At 43.0% G+C, this 26,680-nt stretch overlaps 1 protein-coding gene across 1 annotated transcript in view; it reads left to right on the top strand.

Annotated features, from left to right (window-relative positions):
- Nucleotides 1-19,103, top strand: part of PGM5 (phosphoglucomutase 5) — an 85,767-nt gene extending 66,664 nt beyond the window's left edge. Inside the window, exons 8-11 of the mRNA XM_009901735.2 lie at nt 5,569-5,704; nt 6,631-6,814; nt 11,669-11,803; nt 18,341-19,103. Of these exons, the coding sequence (XP_009900037.2) occupies nt 5,569-5,704; nt 6,631-6,814; nt 11,669-11,803; nt 18,341-18,430 (545 nt within the window). The 3' untranslated portion in view covers nt 18,431-19,103. The remainder of the gene's footprint in view (nt 1-5,568; nt 5,705-6,630; nt 6,815-11,668; nt 11,804-18,340) is intronic.
- Nucleotides 19,104-26,680: the final 7,577 nt, after the last annotated feature.

Raw genomic sequence — 26,680 nt, forward strand, 5'->3', positions numbered from 1 at the left:
TGGCGCAGCCTGAGACTGTGTCCTCTTGTTCTGGTACTGCTTGCCTGGGAGAAGAGACCAACATCCGTCTGTCTACAACTTCCCTTCAGGTAGTTGTAGAGAGTAATAAGGTCACCCCTGAGTCTCCTCTTCTCCAGGCTAAGCAACCCCAGCTCCCTCAGCCTCTCCTCGTAGGGCTTATGTTCCAAACCCCTCACCAACTTTGTTGCTCTTCTCTGGACTCGTTCCAGCAAGTCAACATCCTTCCTAAACTGAGGGGCCCAGAACTGGACACAGTACTCAAGGTGTGGCCTAACCAGTGCAGTATACAGGGGCAGAATGACCTCCCTGCTCCTGCTGGCCACACTGTTCCTGATGCAGGCCAGGATGCCATTGACCCTCTTAGCTGCCTGGGCACACTGCAGGCTCATGTTCAGTCTACCGTCGACCAGCACCCCCAGGTCCCTCTCAGCCTGACTGCTCTCCAGCCACTCTGACCCCAGCCTGTAGCTCTGCATGGGGTTGCTGTGGCCAATGTGCAGAACCCAGCACTTGGATGTGTTAAATCTCATGCCGTTGGACTCTGCCCATCTGCCCAGCCTGTCGAGGTCCCTCTGCAGAGCCTCTCTACCCTCCAGCAGATCAACTCCTGCCCCCAGCTTGGTGTCGTCAGCAAATTTACTGATGATGGACTCGATGCCCTCGTCCAGATCATCAATAAAGATGTTAAAGAGCATGGGGCCCAGTACTGATCCCTGGGGCACACCACTGGTGACTGGCTGCCAGCTGGATGTGGCACCATTCACCACCACTCTCTGGGCTCGGCCCTCCAGCCAGTTCCTAACCCATCGCAGTGTGCTCCCTTCCAAGCCATGGGCTGACAGCTTGGCCAGGAGTTTGCTATGGGGAACGGTGTCAAAGGCCTTGCTGAGGTCCAGGTAGACTACATCCACAGGCCTTTCCCACGAGGGGGATTCTGTGGCAAACCAGCTGGGTACTCATGGCTTGCTCCTTTGTCTGTTATCTTCCCAGATGCTGTAACTGTAATTTCAAACAGCTCTTGGCTTGGAGAGGGCTAAGGAGCCTCTCTCCTCCCGTGTGCAGTTCACAGGCTGTAGCAGTGTAGCTCTTCTGGGATTTGGTTCTCTCAAGGCTTTTCCCCTTCCTGCCTCTGGCACAGGGCTCTTGGAGTGTTGGTTGTCTTGGTCCAGGTGCAAGGCCCAGGTGTAGTTTGCCTGCTAGGACAGGCTCTTCAGCTGCAGCCCTAGCAGCATTTGGGTCTTGCTGCTTTCTGGGTGAGAACAAGGCAAATTGCCTACCCTCTCTGGTAGTTTAAATACTGTCCCAACACAAGTAATGCCCCTTGGTAACAGAGAAACCTGATAGCTGAACCTATAGAATGGGGCATATCCAAACATGGCCAGGGGCACACACAGTTCACAGGCGTGTTACAAGGTTAGTTACACATGCTACACATTTACCTGGACCATCTGGGCCTCAGGAAATGTCCAGGTTAGCACATTCACAGGTGCTTAACCCATTGTCTGGGTTAGGGCATATTTTGGGGTTTGTCCCTTCAGGACAATGAGGAGAGACTACGGGAGCTGGATCTCTAGTTTGGAGAGAAGACTAAGAGGTGATCTCATTAATGTTTACAAATATGTAAAGGGTGAATGCCAAGAGGATGGAGTCAGGCTCTTATTGGTGATGCCCAATGACAGGACAAGGGGCAATGGGTGGAGGTTGAAGCATGGGAAGTTCCATGGAAACATGAAGAAAAGATGTTCACTGTGTAATGGAACACTGGAACAGGCTGCCTAGGGCAGTTGTGGACTCTCCTTCTCTGGAGATATTCAAAGCCTGCGTAGGTGGGTTTCTGTGTGATCTATGCTAGGTGAGACTGCTGTGGCAGGGGGGATGGACTAGATGATCTTTTGAGATCCCTTTCAGGAGTGTATTGGAAGGGGTGTGTTTGGTAGGTGAAGAGAGGTTCTCGTCTCCCTCTGTTCTGGTGAGGCTGCATCTGGAATACTGGGTCCAGTTTTGGACCCTTCAGTTGAAGAAGGCCAGGGAACTGCTTGAAAGAGTCCTGTGTAGACCCACAAAGATGATTTTAGGAGTGGAACATCTGAGGGTGAGTGAGCTTGAAGAAGAGGAGACTGAGAGAAGACCTCATTCATGTTTATAAATATGTGAATGGCAAGAGAGCCAGGATCTTCTCAGTGATGTCCAACATCAGGACAAGGGGCAATGGGTGCTAGCAGGAACATAGGAGGTTCCACATGAACATAAGGAAAAGCTTTTTCACTGTGAGGGTGACAGCACTGGAACAGGCTGCCCAGAAAATGTCTCTGAAGACATTCAAAATGCACCCAGATGCATTCCTGTATGGCCTACCCTAGGTGATCCTGCTCTGTCAGGAGGGCTGGAGCAGATGATCTTTCAAGGTCCCTTCCAACCCCTGACATTCTTTGCTAAAATGATAAAGGGCAATAAATAGGGCAACATATGTGCAGTTGATGGATATGCTGGAGAAATAGAAGAGGCAGAATAAACATGCACTGACAAATCTCAGGTGTCAGTTTTCTTCCTATTAGGAATAACAAACTAAGACACTTCTTGGGCACACAGAATTATTGCCCCTGTGTTAGCATTCGATTTGGTACCTTTTGATTCTGGAACACCTGGGTTGTTCCCAGCTTTCCAATCCAGACTTTTGCCTCTGGGTTACTTTTCTTCCAGTTCTTTCTCTCTGCAAAGAAGCAACAATCTGTATGTATTCTTGAAGGACACACGAGGACACAGCACATGCGATAGCTGTAAAATTGATCACAATATTTGTGTACACTCATCCCCCCTCATAGAGATTTTTGAACCTGAGCCATGCCAGAATGAGTCTGAGCATGGCAGAGAAATTTCTGAAAATTCTGTCCATGTTTCACTGTTTGTTAAATCAAAACTCATCTCTTCTTTGGTGTTCACAGCATTGCACATGTCATGATATACAGACTGTTCTGTTGAGTGAATGTTGTGTCTACTGTCACTGCAGTGTTACACAAGAGGAAAACAATGATTGTTTACATTGCTGAGGGGCCTAGCTCAATACCATGTCTCCACTTCTTGGTGGTGTCTGTTCAGACATGCCATTTAAGTTGCTGTCCTACCCAGCCATGGTCCCCCTGAGCTAGACCTACCTATGCCTCTACCTCCCCATGGTTCCACATACTGGCCTATCCTCTGCCTATCCCCAGGGAGGTGCCTAATATCTGGGACTGGGGCTTCTCCAGTGCCCCCTGGCCTGCCGTGCTTCTAGTTGGGTTGATGGGATGGGCTCTGTCTGCTGGGCCCTTCCCTGCCAGCCTTGGGGAGCCTCCAGTGCTCACAGACTCTAGGGAGTCCCCAGCCTCTGTGGTGGCCTAGTAACTTTTCCTGCTGCTACTAGAACAATGAAAACAGGTGGGAAGGGACAGCTCTAGGGCTCTTTGATGTCAGTGGCAGAAACCTGCCCCATTATCTGGGAACATATTCTTGACTACAGTAACAATGATTGTGACGATGCTGGCTGCTTTGCCTACAAGTAAGCTGATGTTATTCGCTGTAGTCCATATTGCTGGTGTTTATGTGGAAGGCATCCCTCTGCTGATCTAGTGTATTATTTCAATGAGGAAGTATGAAACATGTGGCCCAAAGGGCTAATTGTTGGTGGAGGGACATTGTTCCCCCTCCCCTGCCCCATCCGCTTTCTTCTTAGACCGATTTGCAAAGCTATGAGAGCTCATAAATAACCCTGCCTTTTCCCCTTCTGCTTAGTTGGCACTCTATGCTTTCACAGCAGCTGGGACTCAAGTAGGGAATAGAGAAAACTGCTCTCTCCCAAGAAGGACTCCAAGTCCAAGGCAGCAGCAGTGACTGGACACCAGATGAATGCCAAGACTGAGCCTTAGGAATCACAGTGGATCTCTTGCTGTTTTCCTTATATGTCTAATTTTCTATTGACTCTTTTTTTGTAGGATTAACAGCTTCAGTGTATCAATTTATGTTCTGGGAATCATATCTTCTGCCAGTAGCAAAACACAACCATTTTAACAGATGGCTTTGTAGACCTTGCAGGCTATTACATAAAATACATCACTGCAGAGCTGTCACAGGATTTTGGGTTTGAGGAAGGAGGATATTTCATAAAACATGCTTTCAACCTAAGACTTTTGGAGAATTTTGCTAAGCATCTTCTAAGGTCACAGACAGTCCAAGTGGTTGCCTCTCTGATCAATAGGTAATTAATAGAAAAAGAACCAAAACGTGAGAATTACTGCACTTGCTTTGTACACAGAATTTCAACAATGTGCAGCTGAACAGCAAATTACAAGATCACGGTGAACAGGCATCAACCAGATGTAGTATTACTATGCCAGAGTAATATTTGATGTCTCTTGAAGTTTCTGGAGTTCATTAGCTTATGTAGTTATCGTCGGTACCTACTGAGTGACAGATCTCTTGGATTTTACTTTGTGTTAATTGCCAGGAGTGATTCCTTGGGATTTTTTTGTAACCTGGGTAAGATACATATTGCCACAAAAGTTTGTTCTAAATTGTTGAAAAGCTGAGGGCTTCTTCTAAAATGACCATAAATCTTCCTATGAAACAGTCTTTCACTAGGAAATACCGACTTTATTGAAACGTACGCTGATCGATAGGTTCCGGTTTTAACAGGCAGAGCTGTGCTTCATAGAAATACTTCTGGTTAAGACACATTGCATGCCCATTACAGAGCAACCTATTACTGCATTTTGGCTTTGAACATGGGAAGTGCAAGATCAAGTCTGTCCTCTTCTGAATTCAGATAATAGACCTGAACGTGTGCCTCCCATACCTAAGAGTGTGTGTAAAATCCTGTACAGTATTGCAAAATTGTTCTTAGGCTTCGTTTTTGAAAACATTTCTCTTTTTGCAAATATAAGCCTAGGAAGGGCTATAAATCTGAGCATGCAAACATCTTTACCACTGAGAGGTATGGGGAAATATAGAAAGGGGGAGGAAGGCTGTTCTCAGGTTTGTTATATTTTCATCCAGAAATATTTTTTTAGTCCCTTGTTTTTCATCCTGGTGGGAGTTCATGAGCATTCTGTAAATCTTCGTTTTTCATGGAATGGGAAAATCCTTTCTCTGCAGCTTGACATTTGAACGTCTCCCAGGAGAAGGTGATGCTATGGAACTTGACTCGTATAACTCAGAACGTTATATGGCCATGGGTTTGCATATCTAACCCAGTTCTGGGAAACAGTAGTGAAGACGTGAAAACACCCTGTTTATCAGTGAGCAGGAATCGTGGTCAAAAATTCTTTCCTACCACCACCATTTCTGTTGAAATACTTCTGCATAATTTTATTTCATCTCATGAGGATGGACTTTGTAATATATAAATAAATCACATTTTGAACATTAGTTCTGATTCTTTGGAAGATATCAGAGTTGTTGAGGTTAGTTGTGTTGCTTACGGTTGTGTGACATATAAGATGTATAATGAGACATTTGCCTACCTTGTTTTCTGATAGTGATACTAAATACTGTGGTTTACATATGTGTCTTCAGGGTCTGATCACCTTCGTGAGAAAGATGGACTGTGGGCTGTGCTAGTTTGGCTCTCAATCCTAGCAGCTCGGAAACAGAGTGTGGAGGAAATTGTCAGGGATCACTGGACAAAATTTGGCCGGCACTACTACTGCAGGTAAGAAGAATGAGGAAAAGACACAGGAACTTAATGCAGTCAATAGGACAATTCTGCTACAACCATGGCTTGTTTAGCTGTGCTGAGCTGCATTTTGGTGTGTCTTTGCTGTGTCCACAGAATAAAAAGTCTGCTGCAGAATGCCACTGTTCTGTAGGCAGGTTTTTTCCTAATAAATAAAGCAGCAGAGTTATTTGCTTACTGAAGGAGCAGAATGTATTGCCACTTGCAGTATATGAGTAATTGAATTTTCTGGCAGAAAGATTTGGATTATTTACTTGTGGAATCTGTAGGCATAGCTGCTTACATGGCGTTGGGGGGAGAAAAAAAAAATAAAGAAAATCCCAGGAAGATTTTACTCATGCATTTGTCTATGTGTGTACTTCTATGTGACAGTGTTTTAATGAGAACTGGAACTATGGCTACTTTTAATTCAGGAGAACTCCTCCAATGATCGGTACATTTACTCATTTTTGTAAAAGTCTCAAAAATGTGAATTCTAACTGTCATTTACATCTTATCTTCTACCTCTCTTTTTTCTCTCAGAATAGACTTAATCCAAAGGAGTTCACATATCTGGAGGTCTTCAGACACAGTTTTCTTTATTTCGCTTGGCTGTTGAGCACTGCACCAATTGTGTCCTTAATTCAAAAAGCTGGGTGACGTTTTCTGTGCTACTTTAGAAACCGCGCATTTTCTAAATTATTTCTGTTGACTCAGAGTCAAGTGGACAGTGTAGAACAGTGGTGCGTGAATACAATGGTCAGATTGCACAAGACTTGCATGCATGTGCTGGTCTGTTTCATTTGCAATCAGTACTTCAGTGGTCCAGTTGCCAATTGTGTGTATATCTGCTTTCACAGAACCCTTCTCTCAGCTGTAGGGAGCTTAATTGCTTGATTTTATTTTCTTTACGCATGTGCAAGGTTTGACTATGAAGCACTGGAACCCAGAACAGCATATTTCATAATGAGAGACCTAGAAGCTTTGATCACTGACAAGTCATTCAGCCATCAGCAGTTTGCCGTGGGTAACAACATCTACAGTGTGGAAAGAACAGACAGCTTTGAGTACATAGATCCTGTGGATGGCACTGTGACCAAAAGACAGGTATGGCTCTAGTGATGGAGTACCAAAGTTTGGCAGCTGTCATATTTTCTTTAACAGCATTGTTCTCACAGTCAGCTAGCAAGCCTCTCTGTTTATTTATGGAATGGTGTTTTCTTTGTTCTGGTAGATACCATATTTCCTACTTAAGATTAGCTCGTTCTGGATAAGATAATCCACCTCTGGTTGAGCTTGCACTTACTAAGGATAACTGGAGGCAGTAGTGACGCAGAGAATGTAGGAGAGGATGGAGTCCCTGTTGACAGCAGTGCACATGCAGGGAAAGTTCCTTTTCCTGAACAATACAAGGTTCTGTGTTACTCTTGGACTCTGTCCATAATGAGGTTTCCTATGTATCAAGAAGTGCAGTTCAGACTGAGCCTTCAGAATTCTGAAATCCATGATGTGCTCAGAACTAGCCATGTATTTTTGCCGTGTGTAAATGTGTGTCCAAATGTACTGAATGTGAACGCTGTCCTAATTTCTCTGGTTTGTAAATTACTTGACCTGACCAGACTCTAGCAAATGATGTTACAAGTTATTAAAACTGTCATGCCAGTCTGCTCAGTCTTTATAGTTTCCATTCATCATTGCATCCAGAAAACAGAAGCAGTCCACCTGCCACTGAGCTGCTGTCTTTGTGCATGTTACTGCTGAAACAGGATATGAGGATAATTGTCGTATCTAGGTCTATTGGAAAATTACAGGCATGGCAGACTTGGGCCCATGTCACTTCTGAAAAAAACACAACCCCAGCTTTGGAATTTTCAGTGCACTTCTCCTTCCTTTGGTTCTTATCCAAAACTCTTGTCCTAAATTGGAATATAATTGCTAATCATATTACCATGTAATACAAACAGGAACGCGACTCTGAAAGCCCTGCTCGGCTTAGGGGAAGCTCAAGGGTTCGTAAGGGAACAAATGAAAAGTGTGATAATTGCACTATTTTGAAGTAAATAGATAAGCATTTTACATGCTTGTAGTTTATGTATATGTCTCTATTATAACATAGTCCTGCTGCTGGTGTTGTTTTTGATTTCCTGCCACCATGCTTTAATGTTTTTCAAAATCCTAGTATATTTTGCTTTTTCTGCTTACTTTTGTTCATGCTAATTTATTATTATTCATTTAATTATGAAATTGGTAATTCAAAAACATCCCCAAACCACTAAAAAGCATGCTACATAGTGCAATGTGTAGAACATTTAATTTTCTGACTGCTTCATAGTTAGTAATACATCAGTTGGCTGTTACTGGATTGTAATGTAAAAGAAATCCCTATGAAGTTCCATTTCCATATCAGCTTCAAAGCCAGTGGATTAGCCATGGTATATAATTTTGTTGCAGAGTTTCCACACAGCTCACCAGAATCCATAAGCAGGTCCAATTTGCCCAAAATAAATATTTGCAATACTCAATGTCGGTGATGTACTCACCATTTTCTTCATTCCCCCCAAGAAAAAAATTGCCTGTTCCCATAAGAAAATGTAACTCCCATTATAGAAACATAGAATCACAGAATCACCAAGGTTGGAAGAGACCTCAAAGATCCTCAAGTCCAACCTGTCACCACAGACCTCATGACTAGACCATGGCACCAAGTGCCACGTCCAGTCCCCTCTTGAACACCTCCAGGGATGGTGACTCCACCACCTCCCTGGGCAGCACATTCCAATGACTAACAACTCTCTCTGTGAAGAACTTTCTCCTCGCCTCGAGCCTGAACTTTCCCTGGTGCAGCTTGAGACTGTGTCCCCTTGTTCTGGTGCTGGTTGCCTGGGAGAAGAGACCAACCCCTTCCTGGCTACAACCACCTTTCAGGTAGTTGTAGAGGGCAATGAGGTCACCCCTGATCCTTCTCTTCTCCAGGCTAAACAATCCCAGCTCCCTCAGCCTTTCCTCATATGGCTTGTGCTCGAGGCCTCTCCCCAGCCTCATTTCCCTTATCTGGACACATTCAAGAGTCTCAATGTCTTTCTTAAATTGAGAGGGCCAGAACTGGACACAGTACTCAAGGTGCAGCCTAACCAATGCAGAGTACAGGGGCACAATGACTTCCCTGCTCCTGCTGGCTACACTGTTCCTGATCCAGGCCAGAATGCCACTGGCCTTCTTGGCCACCTGGGCACACTGCTGGCTCATGTTCAGCCAACTGTCAATCAGCACCCCTAGGTCCCTTACTGTTTGGTTGCTCTCCAGCCACTCTGACCCCAGCCTGTAGAGCTGCATGGCGTTGTTGTGGCCAAAGTGCAGCACCTGGCACTTGGACTTGTTGAATGGCATCATATTGGACTCTGCCCATCTGTCCAGCCTGTCAAAGTCCCTCTGGAGAGCTCTTCTACCCTCTACCCATCAACATCTGCTCCCAACTTGGTGTCATCTGCAAAGTTACTGATGACTGACTCAATGCCCTCATCCAGATCATCAATAAAGATATTAAACAGGATGGGGCCCAGCACTCATCCCTGGGGGACACCACCAGTGACTGTCTGCCAGCTGGATGTGGCACCGTTCACCACCACTCTCTGGGCTCGGCCCTCCAGCCTAACCCAGCACAGAGTGCTGCTGTCCAAGCCACAGGCTGACAGCTTGGCCAGGAGTTTGCTGTGGGGAGCGGTGTCAAAGGCCTTGCTGAGGTCCAGGTAGACTACATCCACAGCCTTCCCCACATCCACCAGGCAGGTCACCTGATCATAGAAGGTTGGTCAGGCAGGACTTGCCCTTCCTAAATCCATGCTGGCTGGCAAATTAGTGACAAATATTGTGTCCTATTTTATTTAAACTGGAAATTGTTCTGTCCTGTGGGGTTCTCAGTATGTTACTTGCTTTGATTTATTAGTTCTGCATTTAAAATTCCATGTTTCATGTAGCTGACACCTTCTGTATGAATAAATAGCAATTATATGATTTTAAATTAACAGAGCTTATCCCAGGTCTTACAAATGGTAAGTAAGCTGCTTGCAGTCTCACCTTGCTTGCTTTGACCTTGCTGACAAGTAGACCAAAAGTGACAAAAAGGAAAGTTTTTATTTGTTGGACTGGGTATTCTGCAAAAGTGAGTAAAACCTGTTTGGTTTTGTGCTTAGACAAGACACAGAGTTAGAAGTCACTCTCCGTTCGATAGTTGTTCGTATTTATTTGGCAACAGTGTTTTTTGTCTCAGTTTCTTGGCTTTAACAAATGTTTGTAACTCACAGCTTTGAGGTAAAACTTCTAGAAACAGTGAGGAATGAAAATATTTAATAGCTATCTTTAGTATCTGTGGTATTCCTGAGTGAAAAGTTTTGCTAGTGCTTAAATTGCTACTTCCAAAGGTGAGTTGAAAGCCAGATTTTTTTTTTGTTTCTGGGCTCTCTGAAAAATGACTTATATTACATTTCCAGGTGCAAATGCTGTGCCTTTACAAGTTGACTTTGATGGCCCAGCTCTAAAGGCCATTGTTTCCTTGGTATATGATTTCTGTCTGGCAGTTGGGATGATTATTTTTAAGGAGTACAGCAATTGTGGCCTTTCAATACTTAAAGGCTCTTGGAAGAAAGATAGAGTCTTGAACAGGCTCTGGAGCAATAGGACAAAGGGTAATGTTTTTAAATTAGAAAAGGGTAGATTCAGACTAGGTATAAGGAAGGTGCTTTCTATGATGTTGACATTGAAACACTGGAAGAGGTTGCTCAGATGTGGATGCATCATCACTGGAAATGTTACAAGTTAAATTGGACAAGGCTTTGAGCAACCCAATCTGAGTATGTCCCTGCTCATTTCTAGGGGATGGATTAGATGAATCTTAAAAGTCCTTTGCAATGCACACCATTCTGTGACTGTGTGATTATTGACTAAACAATGCTTTATGTGATGCTGAAGATGTTTTAGCATATATCTGAAGAAACAAAGGGTTTTGCTTATACTTTAGACTTTTGGAGTGCTGTGTTACTAACATCAGTGTCTTCTGTAGCTGCTGAAAAAAAACCACAGAAGAATAAAATGGTTCTCAATTATCCTCACTAATTTTTTAATGGCTTACTGCTGCTTGAAGATAAGTAGCAAGGATCTCAGTTTATGGACTAAGCAGTTGCCCACCGCAGGACTGAAAGGGGAAATAAAGTTCAGTGGCATAGCAGAGGTGATACTCAGGTTAAGGGTACCATTTACAGAAAGGGAGCTGTACTGCATATTAATGCAAAGCTGGTAGATTACTGAAACACTACAACTATTTAACTGTGGAATTTTGTCCTTTGGCCTTAAAGGCCTTCCTGCATGATCTGTGGTCTGTAGAATGTGTTCATGTATGCAGGATGAAGGGGGAGAGGAGGACGGGGAAGACAGAGATGAAGGTGTGAGCAAAGAGCAAAATTTGCAGTTAGTTATTAATAAATCCTTTTTATTCTACACACAGCTAATGGCCATTAACTAGTGTATATGAAATTAATTTAGACTTTGTTTCCCAAGTTGTATTACAGATTCTTGTTGAAATTCTTGTAATTGGATGTCTGTGCATGGTCTATGAGGGGTAGCAACTGAACCTCTCTTTGATATTCACTGCTGACTTCTGGGTTTTGATCCAATGGTTTTGTAGCTGTTTCTTAGGCCACTGATCCTTCCTTATCTAATAACTATTTCTCAGGCCAGCAGAAGAAAAAAAAAAACCACCCAGCACTAAGAGTTCATGTTATGAGGAGTGGGAGGGAATACACAAAATCATTTCTAGCCTTTGCAGAGGCTGGAAGAAGTGATAAATAACTTGCTCAAAGTTATAGGGAAAGAAGAATTGCATCCAGTTGACTGTTCCTTTTGCTTTTTGTCTGGAATGATTTGTACAGGTACTGCCATCTTACACATACACTGCTTCTTCTCCTGTAGGGGCTGCGAATTATATTTTCAGATGCATCCAGGCTCATCTTCAGAATGAGTGCTTCTAGCCATGTCAGAGCTACTCTCCGGATCTATGCCGAGAGTTATGAAAAGGATCCCAGCCAACACAATAAGGAAACACAGGTAATGCAATAGCATTGCAGTAAGTCAATGCACATCAGTGGTTTCAGATTTTCATCTATAAAAACATACTAGAAAACAGCAGAGTATATACTTGCAGTATTCATCTAACTATGCTTTTGACTAATTAACTACAAATAGTAATGTGCCTTTTGAAGTTAAATTCTTTTGCATCCACAGATTGTTTTTACTTTGCTTGTTGCAAGTTGTGTAGCATGAGAAAAGCAGCACGCTGGCAGGGTTTAGCTTGTGCACTTCTGAAAGCAGCAATCAGTGGCCATTCTGTAACACTGTTTCAATTTTATTTTTTTTTTAAGCATGGAAAATAGCACAAAATGAGAAGTGTGCTGCCCAGCTTTTTATCTCTGTTTCTGCATGGGTTTGCTTGGGAGAAGTACATGAAGTCCACTATAAGGTCTGATGATCTTACTAGCAATGCAAACTGTGTCAATGGAGCAGCAAGAATGGGGCTGCTGCACAAAGTGATAGAAGCCAGGCACCCAAAGCAGCTACAGCTCAGGCAGTTGCCCTCCATGTCCTCCTTCCACAGCAGGGAAGAGGAATGAGCAGAACAAGGCTGAGTTTTATCTCTATTAAATGCCCATTATGTAGTATTGCACAGTTCCCACTGCTCTTCTTTCCTTGCCTTGGCTGCATACTATACCAACCGCATGGAGGACATTAGGACACACAAGGTCATAGATTGTATCCCACAGGCAGATGGCAGATTTGAAGGAGTACATACACTTGATTTCAGGAGATCTTCATGTTAGTACAAAAATAACTGAAAGTTTCTCAGGATAATATTTGATCATCTTTAGCGGAGTATGTGGGAAAGAGTGAATTGCAAACTCCTTTTTCAGAAGACAGCATTACTGGGGAGGAGCAGCATCATTTTTCCTATATTGTAATTCCTGTATTTTTTAGTTTGCTTTGAGATTCATACTGATGTGGTCATCTAAAACAGCAGTTTTGTGTACTTTGTTTCCTAGTTGTTTCAGTAACAGGGGTATAGTCAGCATCTTCATAAGTGACCAGTTTTGACCAGTCACATAGGCATCCAACTAGCAATTTCAGGAAGTTCAGTTCATTATAACAAATGACAGACTTTTACCCGAAGTCTTAGACTTCTGTGCTTTGGGGTGTATCTTTATTTAAAGTTAATGGAGTTTTTATATTATCATACTTTGACAAGATTCAAACAAGAAGTTTCATATACAAAGACCAGGAAAGAAATGACTCATTGTGCAGAATTGTTTTGAATTGCTTTGTTTGTAAATCCAGTATGTAGTGAGTAATTTGGATTGTTCCAAATATGGACTAACAAGCTCTGTTTACAGTGTGTTATTTCACACAGTGCTTTCAGGATGGCCATGGGTTCAGGCCCAGCCATCATGGATTTAGGAGGGGCAGGTCCTGCCTGACTAACCTGATCTCCTTCTATGATCAGGTGACCCGTCTGGTGGATGTGGGGAAGGCTGTGGACCTCAGCAAGGCCTTTGACACTGTCCCCCACAGCAAACTCCTGGCCAAGCTGTCAGCCTGTGGCTTGGACAGCAGCACTCTGTGCTGGATTAGGAACTCACTGCAGAGGCTGGGCCCAGAGTGTGGTAGTGAATGGTGCCACATCCAGCTGGCAGCCAGACACTAGTGGTGTCCCCCAGGGATCAGTGCTGGGCCCCATCCTGTTCAATATCTTTATTGGTGATCTGGATGAGGGCATTGAGTCCATCATCAGTAAATTTGCAGATGACACTAAGCTGGTGGGCAGGAGTTGATCTGTTGGAGGGTAGGAGATCTCTGCAAGAGGGAACTTGACAGGCTGGACAGATGGGCAGTCTCCAACAGCATGAGATTTAACACATCTAAGTGCCGGGTTCCGCACATTGGCCACAGCAACCCCATGCAGTGCTACAGGCTGGGGTCAGAGTGGCTGGAGAGCTGCCAAACAGTAAGGGCTGTGTTTTGCTTCATGACAACAAAGTGAACACTTCTAGTGCTGTGGATGTTGGAGAGCTAGTCCAATTTGTTCCATGATGAAGCAAGCTACCCACAAGGCTTAGATCTTCCAGGATGGATGGCTATAGCATACACCTTTCCAAAGACACCTCTTTTTTTGTGATACAAGACCCAAGCAGGTACATTGAGCTTGACCTGTGTGTTGACCCTTCATGGCAGAAGCCTTGAAGTAGGTACAGCTGTGGTGCCAGATAGTGTGATCTTAGCACTGAGCTCACTTTGTAGTTGTTTCAGTCCATTATTTGTGTCTCTTCCATCACTTCAGTGTTGCTTTGTAAGTGTACTAATATGACTTTTAAAGTGCATTGCAGCCAAAGGTAAATCTTGTTCTAATAGGTAAAGCCAGCAAAACTTTTGGGGGGGAATCTGCCCTTCTTTTCTGCCTTTCTTTTTCTTTGCTTTTCCCTTAGTTTCTGTGATACTGATTCTGTTGACCAGGTTACAGAGGACTAACAGCAGCAGGAAGCAATCACATGAAGCAAGGGAGAATGACATGAGAGCAGAAAGAGGTGAAAAAGGAAGGAGTTGTTTTTCAGTTTCTGTGTCTTTGTTCCAGGGCATAAATCTGTCTCAGTTACCCTGGCCTCTCTGACCAACCATTTCTGTAACGTTTAAATGATAAAAATAGGAGAACCAAGAGCAAATTTAAGTGTTAGGAGAGAAAGGGCCTTCCACCCATGCTTGAAATGCCAGCTTGTCATAATTTATACAATAATAGTAACATCACCTAGCAATCACAGCTTCTGGAGACTTCAAAGCATTCTCCAGAAGTTAAGTTGTAACCCTTCTTTGATGACTTTGATGCAGTACTAACCCACCTGTTTATCTCTTTAATTTTGAGGTGTTAAAAGTTGTTCCAAGAAAGTGAGTTCTTCTGGAATGTGTAGTGCTAGGCCACTTTTGCTTAGAAATCTGTTGCAAGGTCTGAATGCTTGTTCTCAAACAGTTACTGTCTGAAGTGTTTCGATTATTAGTAATTCAGGTGCCTAAATGCCTACATAGCAGTCACAGAAGGTTTACCCAGTTGATGATGGATCTTTAACTCCAGTACCACATTCTTTTATGACTGACTGGTGTTTTACCAATACCAGTACACATGGAGTTTATGACCCTGTGTTCCTAGTATTCTGCCCTGTACATTCACTTGGCTATATGCAATGCTGAGAGATTACATGGGTGGGTGGACATGATGCTGAATGCAAAATACACGTCAGTTCAGTAAGACAAGCCTGAGAACTCTAAAAGAGCATTGTAGTTACCTGATGTTCACTGAAATGTTTGGATCCTCTTTGAGGGGATCACCATTGTCTGATTTATTATTTTTTAAAAATTATTTTTCCAAAATTATTTTTCCTATATAAATTCTGCAGAATACTTTTCACTGAGGAAACTGATGGGGCAACTTGGTTTTGAGACTTGCATTGGACTGGGAAAAGTGAATTTGAGAGCTTTGGAAAATGTCCATGTCTAGACTGTGTAAAACTCACATGCTTTTCCTGTTCCTTACCAAACTGAAATTCAGCACAGGCTGAATTTCTGATGCAAGTTGGCAAGTTGTAGCATAAGTACTATAAATAGTAGATTTTCACAAGGCATTTCTTGACATATAGATGGCGTTTGTCCACCTGTTTTGAGACAAAATAGTTCCTAAAGCCAAACTCCAAACACATGCTGAGCTTTTAACCTGCAGGCTGGTACATTTCAGCCCTTCCTGAGCCTTTGATAAATTGGATACATCATGGGGCAGATTTTATTTCAGAACTTTACTAGAAGGGATTTAGTTCAGAACTTTAGAAAGGGAGTTGTATAGAATTTTCTTGCAAGATCACTGAAAGAAAAAATGCTACATGAACCATGCAGGAATCATACAGCTCTGACAGTTCTGTTACAGCTTTTAATCTTTGCATAGACTACATACATACATAGAATAAACCAGGTTGGAAGAGACCTTCAAGATCATCGCGTCCAACCCATCAACCAATCCAGCACCACCTAAACAACTAACCCATGGCACCAAGCACCCCATCAAGTCTCCTCCTGAAAACCTCCAGTGATGGCAACTCCACCACCTCCCCAGGCAGCCCATTCCAATGGGCAATCACTCTCTCTGTATAGAACTTATTCCTAACATCCAACCTAAACCTCCCCTGGTGCAGCCTGAGACTGTGTCCTCTTGTTCTAGTACTGGCTGCCTGGGAGAAGAGACCAACATCCGTCTGTCTACAACCTCCTTTCAGGTAGTTGTAGAGAGTAATAAGGTCACCCCTGAGTCTCCTCTTCTCCAGGCTAAGCAACCCCAGCTCCCTCAGCCTCTCCTCATAGGGCTTGTGTTCCAAACCCCTCACCAACTTTATTTGCATTGTGTTAGGTATCTTCTTGTTTGATGTATTTGTTAGCATGAATAATCATTCCTGCCAGTTGTTTGGGTTTTTTAAAAGGTATAAGTTCTGTCTGTATTGCTAAAACAAATTTCTGATTTCTGAGTTCCATTAATTTTCAGTTCTTAAAATTAATGTGAAGGATAACACATCTCCAAAGCAGTTTCCAAGAGACAAATGTTTCTAATATACAGAGTCATTGCAACTGACATTTTGAGTTGACATCTCTATAATAAATTTTTTCAATTTCTTAAGCACAAAGGACCATTTAAAAAATATTTTTTTAAATCAAGGTCTCTAAGATACAGAAATATTTCTAGAGTCTTGTTAGCTATAAAGGATTGCTGGCTAAGATTTACCTTTTACTACTGAAATGCAGAGATAAAGGATTTTTTACTAGGTACACACTGTTCTAGTTCCCTGTTACTCTGGCTTGCTCTTGCTGTTCAAAGAGAACGCACCTTTAAATTGAAGTGAGATACTTCTAGGACTTTCTCTGTTGAAAAGCATAATTTTAACAAGCAGAATACTTGGTGGTAATTAGAATGACTTGGCAAAATAGCAGCAGCTGAACTGTGTATGTAAATGAGTGCCACATAAACTCATCTGATTTTGTGTTTTGCTCAGAGCATTTTGTAGAGTTTTGTTTGGCCTTGGGGGTTTTTTTTGTGTGGTTTTTTTGGTGGTTTTTGGGTTGGTTGGTTTGTTTGTTTCTTCAGAGTGCATTTGTAGCATAAGGAAACACTGTCAAATAAACCTGTCCTGCGCTTTTTAGATTAAATAAGGAAGAGGTTTCATGTGGGACTGTCAGAGGGGCTGTTCAGATCTTTCAGTCCTCTTTCACTTCTTAATCTGTGTTGCTCAAGATAAGGAATTACATGCTCCAGACTTTATAAATTGGCACATTTTAATATTTACTCTTGGAGTTTTTGCCCTCTGATGTGAATCTATGCTCCACATACTAATCTTTTCTAAACATGTTTGACTTTAATGGACTTGTGTTGTGCTTCAGTGATTATTCAAAAGATAGCTATCTACAAATATGGAGCTTTCTGAACAATAACATATCAGACTGCTCACACTCGTGCATAACTAAGTTTGATCGTAACCTCACTTGACACCGGTGGTGTTATTCCATGATTCTGCTTGCAAAGATGCTTTGTCTCCTTACTCTTTTGATTCATCCATCTATTTGTAAAAATAAAGAAAACACCTCATACTGTCAGAAACTATTAGGTGGCTAAACCAGATTCAAAATACTGATTACATGAAGCTTACAAAAAAGATGTCTGTAAGTTTAAGCTCTCCAGAACTGCTATTCTGTTTGATTTGATTTTTAAACCTGTTAGGTCTAAAGCCAGAATGTAATTGATTTGAAAGAGTTAATAGGGGAAATCTTTGAGGGTCAGGAAATTATCTTCCTAGTTTAGCAATCAAGTGTGTGATTCTTTGAAAAGTTTTTCACACAGAACTCAGCTGTGGCAGTTTCTCTTCGCATATCATTTAATTAACTGAGAGAAGCATTTGAAATGTTGTATTACTAGTTGTAATTTATTTGGTACTATTGTAGCTGTTATCTGCACTCACCCATCTGGGCAGTTTCATACCCATGGCCTGAAACTTGTGAGTTCATTCTACTTCTGGATGAATTTGTCCTATATAATACGACTGTATTACAGGTGGTATTACTCAATGTAATGTAATAGTAATGTTTATGTTACATTAATGTAATATTTACCCTAAGCTTCACAGATTGTGTATAGGAAGAAAGTCTTGTCTACATGGCTTCCACTCATCTGAGTAGAAAAAAATTCAAGTTTTGTGATTTCTAGGTTGTTTTATACACACAGTTCCACCACATCTCCACAATTTCTGTTGCATAGAGACATTATCAGTGCAGTATATTTACTGGTTTCTCTTTTCTATGTTGTTTGTGTACGCTTAGTATAATGTTTTGGAAAACATTTGCTCAGCATGATACTTCATTATATCAAATACAACAATATGGAGACTGCAGTATGTCAGTGTTTTTTATTATTATTGGATGATTGCCGTGCAATACTGCAGTTAAAAGGGGACTGTATAAATGTAAGATGTCTGTTGGTTTTGAATTGTGTAATTCACTGTATTTCTTTCTCTTTAGGCTGTGCTGAGTCCTCTTATAGCAATTGCACTGAAAATATCTCAGATTCATGAGAGGACAGGGCGAAAGGGACCCACTGTCATCACCTGAAGCCACAGAAGATTGTTAAACCAGGGCCAAAAGAGGAGCAGCAAGGAAAAGACAGGACCTTGCTGAAACACATCATTAATTTGTGCCTTGTATGATTAAAAGAAGTTTTCTTGGGGATAGAAGTAGGGTGGGAAGAAAAAAAACAATATAATATTGAGCATATTCATTTGCATTGATCTCCAAATACAATAGTGTGCTGACTTCTTTGTTTTACCTGCAATACCTTTATTTCCAATAACAGTATAACCAAAGAAAGAGTCCTTAACTGCCAGTTGTTGGCAGCAATGAGACGGAAAGGAAAACTGCTTGGTTTTGAATGCTTTGATAAAATTTGGGGAAATTTCAGTTAGTGAGAGAGAGGGAGACCTTGCAAAGCAAAGACGTGCCTGTGGAATATTGTTTGGGATCCGTGTCACACTCTTGTTGATTTATGAAGATGTATACTGAGCATGTCTGAGGCATAAGAGCTGTATACTAAGCTTTGCAAAGGGTGTAATTTCCTCACCTGACACACTCCTCCTCTCTGGTCTGTCCCATTGCTCACACATGCACACTCACGGCAGTGTTGTGTACACACTTGCACATGCTCCCAAAGAAGAGACTAAGCTGTATTTTTTGTAACCCCTGATTTTAAAGCATATCAATGTGACTTGTGCTTTTAGAGTCTCCTAATTTTTTGGACTGTTTGGGGTTTGTTTCCTTTTTTTTTTCTTCTCCCTCCAAAGAAAGGCAGTTGTGCCATAGAAGCTGATTGTGTCCTTCCAGTAATGTGTTGGGTGTGGGATCTGGCTGTCTTTTGCAGTCTTCCTCATGTCAGCATGATATTGGTGCTTACTGTGTTTGGTAGTTAATCACTGCAAGTTCAGGAGTATTTCACAAAGGGGTTATTACAGAAGTTTTTTAAAGTCTTTGGAGTACTTGTGCTTCACTTTACCACAAGGATAAGTGAAGTGTGTAGGGAAGAGGGAATGATAACAACTGCGAATGAATTAAATAGAACTTTCTGAGTCACCAGCTGGATACAGTTTCTGCTAGATTCTTTGTAACAGTGGATCATGGAGTAAAAATTTGGGATGTACAAAAGGAGAAGAGACCCCCTAGCATAGGTCTGAGAAGGATATTGGGGATATGAACATCAGCATTTTTCTGCTTGTGAAACAATACTGCAGTTCTAACTACAATACTGTGGTCTGAAGAAGAACACAAACATATTATGCATGTGATTTGTTTGAAAGCTTTGCTTCCTTGGGAACAGTGTGGTCACTTGTATCCTTTGTCAAGGTGGCTTTGTGCAACTTTCCTCTTTGCAGTGTGTTTCAGTTCCTTGTGGTTGTCAAACTTCAGTACAGTTTATATAGTATTTCAACAAAATAAAATTGTTTTGTTTTCTTTCAACACTTAGTCAAAAAAATTGCTATGGCACGTGGTGCACAATAAAGAGTAATGCTGTATTTCTGTCTTAATACATGTGTGTGGACAAGACACACTGCACTTTCAAGCATCCTAATAAAACTGCCTTTAATACAATTACATTATTTACTTAATGGACTCTATGCAAATCAGATAATAATGTTCTCACATAGTGTACTTCCTTATCATTAATTTCCCATAAACTAAAAGATGATTTTAGGGTTTAGTTCTTTTTATAAAGATTTTTTTTTATACAGCCATGGTATTCTGACACAGTTTGAACACCCACTATTGAACTTAAGAGTATTCATCTTTACAAGACCCTTATTTATGTAATCTTTCATTTTCTTATAGATGAGACTCCATTATGTGCAGAACAGGAAACTCTTAAGTAATGGATCTTATCACAGTATTACAGTATCATTATGTATCAGAGAATCATGGATTGGTCTGGGGTGGAAGGGATCTTAAAAGGTCATCGGGTCCAACTGCCTCTGCAGTCAGCAGGGGCATGCTCAACTAGGTCAGATTGCCCAGAGCCCTGTCAAGCCTCACTTTGAATATCTCTAGGGATGGGGCCCCAACCACCTCCCTGGGCACCCTGTTCCAGTGTTCTGCCACCTTCATAGTGAAGAACTTGTTCCTAACATTCAATCTAAATCTGCTATTCTCTAGTTTGAGGCCATTGCCCCTCATACTGTCACCACAGGCTCTTGTAAACAGTCATTTTCCATTCTTCTTGTAGTTCCCCTTCAGGTACTGGAAGGCTGCTACTAGGTCTCCCTGGAGCCTTCTCTTCTTCACACTGAACAACCCTAGCTCTCTCAGCCTGTCCTTGTAAGAGAGGTACTTTAATACCCCGATCATTTTCATGGCCCTCATCTGGACCCTCTCCATCAGGCCCATGTCCTTCCCATATTGAGGGCTCCAGAGCTGGATGCAGTCCTCGAGGTGAGGTCTCATCAGAGCAAAGTGGCAGAATCACCTCTCTGTATCTGCTAGCAATGCATCTTTTGATGCAGCCCAGGATGTGATTGGCCTTCTGGGCTGCAAGTGCACACTGTCTGCTCATGTCCAAGCATAGACCCCCTGGATTGTGACTGTTCAAATTACTAGGCTACATGAAAGGTTCTGAAAGGGATTCCAGAAACATCTAAAATCTCATATGCATTCTCCAACAGTAAAATAGTTTTTGATCACATGTTGAACTAAGTAGTTATAATACTAAGTATCTCATTTGCCAGGCTTCTAGGACTGAGACTTGCACTTTGAAAAGTAAGTTATGCTGAAGCCAGCTGTCTTCCAAAGTGCAGTGGGAAGACTCATGAGGACAAATCAGAACTGTGAAGAAGCACACTTGTGCTTTTATCAGAAAGTCACAGAGCACTAACTGCAGTAGATGGCAGTCTTCTTTCCTGAAGGCAGTTGCTGTGAACAGAGGATATATTTTTAAATCTGAGTGCTCACTTTGTCCCAGGCTTCAGAAAAAAACAGCTGTATCTCTGTACGGAAGTGAAGAAAAAGGCTGTTTGAGTATGGTTTTGGATATCTGTCAAACAGCAAACTTCCCGAACTTTCCTAACTCCAAATCCATTTATCATCCCATTTTCATGATCACTGGTGATACTGATCACAGAACCACAAAATGTTGGGGGTTGAAAGAGATGTCCAAAGGCCATTGAGTATAATGCCCCTGCCAAAAAAAGCATCACCTAGGGGAGGCTGCACAGGAATGCATCCAGGCACATTTTGGAAGTCTTCAGGGAAGGAAACTCTACAACCTTTCTGGGCAGCCTGTTTGAGTGCTCTGTCACCCCCATTATCTCCTTGTGCTGAGGTGGAATCTCCTGTAGTTGTATCTGTTGTTCTTGTCACACAGTCACAGAAGCATTCATCTTGGAAAAGACCCTCAGGATCACCAAGTCCAACCTATCACCCTACTCTGCAAGGTTCACCCTTAAACCATATTTCCAAGCACCATGTCTGAACAACCTTTAAACACATCTGGGGTTGGTGACTCAACCACCTCCTTGGGCAGCACATTCCAATGCCTGACCACTCTTTCTGTGAATTTTTTTTTCCCTAATGTCCAGTCTAAACCTACCCAGTCACAGCTTGAGGCCACTCCCTCTTGTTCTATCACTAATTACCTGTGAGAAGAGACCAGCACCAGCCTCTCCACAACATCCTTTCAGGTAGTTGTAGAGAACAATGAGGTCTCCCCTGAGCCCTCTCTTTTTCAAACTAAACAGCCCCAGCTCCTTCAGTCACTCTTCATAAGATTTATTCTCCAGGCCCTTCATTGCTCTCCTCTGCACTCATTCCAGCACCTCCACATCTCTTGTATTGAGGTGCCCAAAACTGAACACAATACTTGAGATGTGGCCTCACCAGAGCTGACTACAAGCTGGACACAGCATCTTTGATACAAGCCAGGATGCCATTGGCTTTCTTGGCTGCCTGGGCACACTGCTTGCTCATATTTGTTGCTTCTCAGTTAGAACCTCCAGGTCCCTTTCTGCCAGACAGTTTTCCAGCCACACTTCCCCAAGCCTGTAGCACTGCTTGGGGTAGTTGTGACCCAAGTGCAGGACCTGGCACTTGGCCTTGTTGAAGGTCATGCCGTTAATGTTGGCCCATTGATCCAATCTGTCCAAGTCTCTCTGTAGAGCCTCCCTACCCTTGTGCAGATCAACACTCCCACCCAATTGGTGTCAGCTGTGAACTTACTGATAACACACTCTATGTTTTCATCAAGGTCATCAATAAAGATGTTAAACAGAAGTTGTCCCAACACTGAGCCCTGAAGAACACAACTTGTGACTGGCTGCCAGCTGGATTTGTAACTCAGCAGCTGGATTGTCCTATTACTGGGCACCACTGAAAACAGATAATCATCTTGACAACCACCATCAGATATTTATAGACATTAATAAGATCCCCTCCCAGCCTTGTCTTCTCAAGACTAAACAGCCCCAGGTCTCTCAGTCTGTCTTCATAGGAGAGATTCAAATCCCACTATCATCCTCATAGCTCTCCATTGGACTCTCTTCAGTGGATCCCTTTCTGTCTTGAACTGGGGAGCCTAAAACTGAATATGTTCTCACAAGGGCAGAGTAGAGGGGAAGGAGAACCGCCCTAGACCTGCTGGATACACTTTTCTTAATGCTGTTGGCCTTTTTGACCACAAGGGCACATTGCTGTCCCATGGAGAACCTGCTGTCCATTAGGACTCCAAGGTCTTTCTCCATGGAGCAGGACGACCCCTAGTCTGTACTGGTGCCTCATGTTATTCCTTCCCAAGTGCAGGCCTCTGTGCTTGTCCTTCAACTTTAATTTCATGAGGTTTGTATTTGCCCATCTATTCAGCCTGTCCAGATCTTGTTGAATGGCAGTACAACCCTCAGGTGTGTCAGCCATGCCTCCCCCACCACTACAAGGATGTTATGCTGAAATCAAGGTAGATGATACTGCTCTCTCTTCATCTATCCATTTGGTCATGCTTTTGCAGAAGGCTATCATATTAGTCACACAAAATTTCCCCCTAGTGAATCCATGTTGGCTACTCTTGATAACCTTCTTTTCTTTCATGTGATTAGAGATGCACCATCACCTTCCTAGGGATGGAGGTGAGGCTGTAGTTGCCCAGGTCTTCCTTCTTGTCCTTTTTGAAGACTGGAGTTACATTGGCCCTTTTCCAGTCCTCAAGACACCTCCCTTGTTCTCCATGATATTTCAAAAACAATGGGTTGGTACAGCAACAGTATGCCTCAGCACTGGTGAATGCATCCCATCAGGGTCCATGGATTTGTGCTATTTTTCATTCCATCCAAGCAGTCCCTAACCCAATCCACACTGACCAGTGGAGAATCTTGCTCCTTCCATTTTTGCTCTTAATGCCAATGTCCAAGATTCCTGAGGGCTTGTCTTAGCAGTAAAGACTGAGACACAGAAGACATTCAGTAATTTGGCCATCTCTTCATTGTGTGTCACCTCATTTAACAATTGACTCACCTTTTTCACATTCTTTCTTTTACTGCTGATGTTTTAAAGAAGACCTTTTTGTTATCCCTAGTGAGTTTTAGTTCCAAGACAGCCTTGGCCTTCCTTGTTGCATCTCAGCATGCTTTGACAGTACTTGTATAATCCTCCCAACTATGCAGACCATTTATCCACTTATTGTAGACTTCCCTCTTTCATTTGAACTTTTCTAGCAGTTCCTTGCATATCCATGCAGGTCTCCTGCCTCCTCTACTAGATTTTTTTCCCCAAGAGTATACATCTTGAGCTTGGGGGAGGTGGTGTTTGATAACTAACCAGCTCTCTTAGACCCTATTCCATGGGATATTTTAAAGTAGTTCTTTGAATAGGACAGTTACCCCTCTCAAAGTCTTAAAGTTTTATTATTTGCCCTGCTCCTTTCCCTAACAATAAAAAAGAGAGTGAGCTCAGACTCCACCTCCCCAGCTGCAACATCTCGTGGGTGTTTGACATTTCAGCCCAGAATACTGTAGGGATATGTATGATGCAGCTCAAATAATTACAAACATCCACTGCTCTCCCATCAGCCACTGAGCCAGTCATCTCAAGCTAGAGCATCATCAATTAAGCATCATTTCCACATCACAAATCTATGCTGACTACTCCCATCTACCCTCTTGTCCTTCATGGATTCAGCAAATGTTTCCAGCATTATTTGCTCTATTGCCTTCTCAGGAACTGAGATAATTCTGACCAGCCAGTAATTATCACAGTATCACAGTATCACAGTATAACTAAGGTTGGAAGAGACCCCAAGGATCATCAAGTCCAACCTGTCACCACAGACCTCACAACTAGACCATGGCACCAAGTGCCACGTCCAATCTCCTCTTGAACACCTCCAGGGACGGCGAATCTACCACCTCCCTGGGCAGCCCATTCCAATGACGAATGACTCGCTCAGTGAAGAACTTTCTCCTCACTTCAAGTCTAAACCTCCCCTGGCACAGCTTGAGACTGTGTCCTCTTGTTCTGGTGCTGGTTGCCTGGGAGAAGAGACCAACCCTTTCCTGGCTACAACCACCTTTCAGGTAGTTGTAGAGGGCAATGAGGTCACCCCTGAGCCTTCTCTTCTCCAGGCTAAACAATCCCAGCTCCTTCAGCCTCTCCTCATAGGGCTTGTGCTCAAGGCCTCTCCCCAGCCTTGTTGCCCTTCTCTGGACACATTCAAGTGTCTCGATGTCCTTCTTAAACTGAGGGGCCCAGAACTGGACACAGTACTCAAGGTGTGGCCTAACCAATGCAGAGTACAGGGGCACAATGACTTCCCTGCTCCTGCTGGCCACACTATTCCTAATGCAGGCCAGGATGCCATTGGCCCTCTTGGCCATCTGGGCACACTGCTGGCTCATGTTTAGGCAGGTGTCAATCAGCACCCCTAGGTCCCTCTCTGTTTAGCAGCTCTCCAGCCACTCTGACCCCAGCCTGTAGCTCTGCATGGAGTTGCCATGGCCAAAGTGCAGCACCCGGCACTTGGACTTGTTAAATGCCATGCCATTGGACTCTGCCCATCTGTCCAGTCGGTCGAGGTCCCTCTGCAGAGCCTTTCCACCCTCTAACTGACTAACATCTGCTCCTAACTTGGTGTCATCTGCAAACTTGCTGATGGCTGACTCAACCCCCTCATCCATATTGTCAATGCAGATGTTAAAGAGCATGGGGCCCAGCACTGATCCCTGGGGGATGCCACTGGTGACTGGCTGCCAGCTGGATGTGGCACCATTCACCACCACTCTCTGGGCTCGGCCCTCCAGCCAGTTCCTAACCCATCGCAGTGTGCTCCCATCCAAGCCATGGGCTGACAGCTTGGCCAGGAGTTTGCTGTGGGGGACGGTGTCAAAGGCCTTGCTGAAGTCCAGGTAGACCACATCCACAGCCTCCCCACATCCACCAGATGGGTCATCTGATCATAGAAGGAGATCAGGTTGGAGAGGCAGAATTCTCCAGATCTTTCATCTGTTCATGACTTGGGTGACATTTGCTCTCTTCCAGTCTTCAGGAATGTCTCCCAGTCACCACAGAGTTTTTGAAAGATAACAGAGAGTGGCTATGATGGCATGGCCCAGCTTCTCAACCACCATGTACTTATCCCAGGTCATCCCCTCTACTTGGGTACATACATTTTTTTAAAGTATTGTGATTCCTAATGTGATCCTGTGCTATTGAGGGTAAGTCTTCTTTGCTCCAGACTTTTTCTCTGGTCTTGAGGGCCTATGATTTCTGAAGGCTGGTTTTGCTAGTAAAGATGGAGACAAAGTAACCATTGAGCACTTCGGCTTTTTCCATTTGCTCTTTCATGTAGTATACCTACAGAAACTACTTGTTTCCCTTCACATTCCTTACCAGGTTGAACTCCAGGTAGCCTCTGGCTTTTCTAATGTTATCCCTGCAAATTGGACAGTGTCTATTGTCATATAGATGTTCAAATCACCCTGAGCATAACTTCCAGGACAAGATGTAAGCAGGTAAAGATGTTTATTATGTTATACCGCAAAGGTATCTAGTCTTTTTGAAAGCATAGGTGTCACATCTTAATTGGCTATTTTTTACTGGCATGCATGTAATTAAGGCATGCAATAGGCTAAAAGAACAAAACAAAATTTTAACACATCAAATCAAACTCTGCCTAGATTTTCTCTTTCAGTTGCAAGGTATTTACATTCTTCTCCAAGTGACAGCCTAAACATAGCCTTCTCTAATTCAAACAAAGGAAATCTTCCCCTGCATTTCACCCTTTTTGGTTTTCTAACAAGAACACACTATTCATCAAACTTTCTAACATTTTTCTCATACATAAAA

The sequence above is a fragment of the Dryobates pubescens genome, chromosome Z (genome assembly GCF_014839835.1).
Source record: "Dryobates pubescens isolate bDryPub1 chromosome Z, bDryPub1.pri, whole genome shotgun sequence".
Classification (NCBI taxonomy): Eukaryota; Metazoa; Chordata; class Aves; order Piciformes; family Picidae; genus Dryobates; species Dryobates pubescens.